Source organism: Cystoisospora suis (assembly GCF_002600585.1).
Source record: "Cystoisospora suis strain Wien I chromosome Unknown contig_9564, whole genome shotgun sequence".
NCBI classification, from domain to species: domain Eukaryota; phylum Apicomplexa; class Conoidasida; order Eucoccidiorida; family Sarcocystidae; genus Cystoisospora; species Cystoisospora suis.
In genome coordinates, this window is record NW_027162338.1 from 1 (window position 1) to 3,153 (window position 3,153).

The 3,153-nt window shown below is 42.2% G+C and overlaps 1 protein-coding gene across 1 annotated transcript; it reads left to right on the plus strand.

Moving 5' to 3' along the window:
* Nucleotides 1-223: 223 nt before the first annotated feature.
* CSUI_011082 (uncharacterized protein) lies at nucleotides 224-1,521 on the plus strand (the record flags this gene model as incomplete). Its single annotated transcript, XM_068071183.1, has 1 exon — nucleotides 224-1,521. A coding segment is annotated over one exon (462 nt), but the record flags the coding sequence as incomplete, so codon positions are not given.
* Between the last annotated feature and the right edge of the window lie 1,632 nt (nucleotides 1,522-3,153).

Genomic DNA, 3,153 nt, shown 5'->3' on the forward strand with positions numbered 1-3,153 from the left:
TTTCTTTCTTTCTCACTCTTTCTTTCTTTCTCACTCTTTCTTTCTTTCTCACTCTTTCTTTCTCACTCTTTCTTTCTTTCTCACTCTTTCTTTCTTCAATCAATGATGGGCAGAAGACTGTGTTTCGAAAGGACTTAGAAAAGAAGATCTTCTGCTCATTTTTCTGCCCCTTTCTGTTTCATGCAGCGTGTTTCTTTCTTCTTTGTTTATACCTACTCTTTCTCATTCAGGTGTAAGCGAGGGGTTTCGAGAGGCCTTTGCCGATGCCTTTGATTCAGCTGTATGTACAGCTCATCCTTCCTTACGTCCTCTCGTTGCGCTCCCTCCCCCACTACCACGACTCCTGACTAGAGATGATAAGAAATCTCTTCCTTCTTCTTCTTGTGTAAATCATCGGAAAGAAAAAGAAGAGACACATCCTTCTTCACGAGAGATCAAGACTGGAGGTCCTAACCCGACAAGGTCACTTGAAGAGAAAGGAGATGAAGAAAGTTATGATAAGAAGAAGAAGAGGGACTTAGTAGAAGATGAGAGAGAAGTAGGTAAACCTCTTCGAGAGAGTGAAGAGAAAGAAAGCGGAGGTTTCTGGCATCGTTTCAAAAAGCAGAGAAGAGAGCCTCTCATTATTGCTTCCTCACAGAAAGCCACACACCCCGAGAAGGAAGAGAGAAAGGTGTCAACATGAGAAGAGCGAATCTCGAAACAAGGTGACGTTTCTCCTCCTTCACATACACATACGGATATACACGTGTTTCCTACACGTTTATACATATACATGTGTACCGATACATATACATATATATAGATACAGACATAGATAGCTATAGAGATATGCCGATACATATATATATATATATGTATCGGCAACATATTCATACACTTATATGGGCGTATTTCTGTCCGTATCAGAGGACCTATAGGTATCAGTATTTGCACATCCATCAGTATCCCTCCATAAAAATCTATCTATGTATAGATATGTGTATACATAGCTAGATAGATAGATAGCCCTCTCTGCTTATAGAGTCTACGTGTATGTATTCTTACAGCTGTTTTATGAGAGGTATGTATCTGTGTGTTCGGGTATGCTTGTGGATTAGTATAGAGAAGACGCCATAGGCAGAGTCCGATCAGAGTTGAAGATCCAAAAGAAGAAAAGCCTTCGCACACCTGCCCCCTTCTCAGAAGAGAATTTTCCACAGACAAGAATCTAGACGAGCCAATTTGAAATTGTTCACGAGAAGAGAAAAGATCTGCATGCTGTTTTGTCTTTTATCCTTGTTGTTTTGGAGTGTCTGTACACCTGAGACACCCGAACTTGGAAGATTTGTTTGTCTTCCTGCTGCCTTTGTCATCCGACGTCGCTTTCTTCTTTCATTCAAAGGCATGGGAAACCTTTACAGCTCTCTCGACTAACTTTGTTTTCTCCCCTTCTTTATTTCGTTCTTTCCGTTGCTGGTGCTTTGAAAGACTCGTGAAGATAGTTGCGACCTCTACCCTTTTCTTAGTCTCTCTTTCCCTTTCCTCGTCTTCTACACAACTTTTAACGGTAACGAAGGAGAAGTTTAGACCTTCCGTTGACCTTTCTTTCATCGACAAGAGCAGAAATTCGCCTTTTCTACTGGAGAGATTTAGATATTCGACGAAGCGAGATCTAAGCTTGTTCTTTTTCTTCATTTCTTTCAAGGAAAGAGAGAAAAAGTTCATCTACCCAGTGATCTTGCGTACAGGTATTTAGAGACCCCTTCCACCTCATGGAAAGGTAAAATACGAAGTAACCTCTCTTCTTCTATATCTCTCGCTCTGTATATACAGGAGATCATCTACTTCAGATTCTGTCTGGATTAACTTCTTTCACAGAACACTCTCCGAAGGAATGTATGTCCTTCATTCGGTCATCTCCTCGCGTTCTCTCGAGTGCACTTGCGTGTAGAGAGGACTGGCTCATCTCTCTCTGCCAGACGACTAGTGACTAGGGAGAAGAAAAGGAACGAGAGAAGAAGAAAAGGCCAAGTGTACGTACACTGCATTGGGTGTATCAACACGTAAAAACCCAACAGCTGGAGGCGCAGTGAACACTCTATATAGAGGTAGATGTCTATATACATATAGACACTTATCTATCTATCTAGCTATATATACATGTGTATCTAGTTGTATGGTGTATGTATCGATCCGAGCTGATCGTGCTAGTATATCTAAACCTATTGAAAGTGAGGTGGGTAGGATAAGGGAGACAATCGACGTTTCCGTGACAAGAGAGAAAGTCCTAAGAGAGAGAGAGAGAGCTATCGTACTCTGTCATGGGGCAGATGAATGAAGAGAACACCTTTCTCCTGCAAAACTATCATCGGATCAAGAAATCTCGTTCCTGCACTCTAAAAGGAGTGTCAGTACAGATGCATACGTACCGTATTCATACTCGGATCGGAGAGAGTCGAAAGAAAGGGAGTCTAAGCATCGAGGTGAATAAAGGAGAGCCCCCCCTCCCCCTCGTCTCTTCTCTATTCTCTCTCTTACTCGCTGTATCGAAATACAAGAAGATGAAAAGACATGGTAGACTACTCTCCTTCTATCTCCATGAATTACAGTAACCTCTCTCGATTCTTTTCTTTCCTCCCAGAGCCCCTCCCTCTCCCTTTCTTTTAACTCCTCTTAATCGACACGGCAAATCCAGCGATTGAGAGATAGAGAGAGAAAGACAAGCCATAAGCACTTTCAACGGTAGAACTGCATGACGTAGGAAATCCATGAGAAGCTCGACGAAAATTCTCCTCTATCTAAGTAGGAGACAGAGAAAAGTCTAAAAGAAGCTCTAGATCGTGAGGGAAAGGAAAGTGAATGAGAAAGTAGATGTAAAAGGGAGAAAGATGCTTCGTTTTCATGGAGTCGTTTTTAATCTATTAGAATCCTTTCGACGAAGTCTTGTAGACGGCAGCACTTCTTTCTTCATATAAAGGATGGGAGCGTAACTTTAAATAAGTAGTGAGACAGAGATATGGAGGGAGATCTCCCAGCTGGCTACTCATTGCAGATTTTGAATCGAGGAAGTCTTCAGAAAGTTGAAAAATCCACCAACACCATCATTAACCGCACCCCCCCCCCCTTCTTCTTCTCCCCCCCCTTCTTCTTGCATGCTCTGTTTCTCCTTGC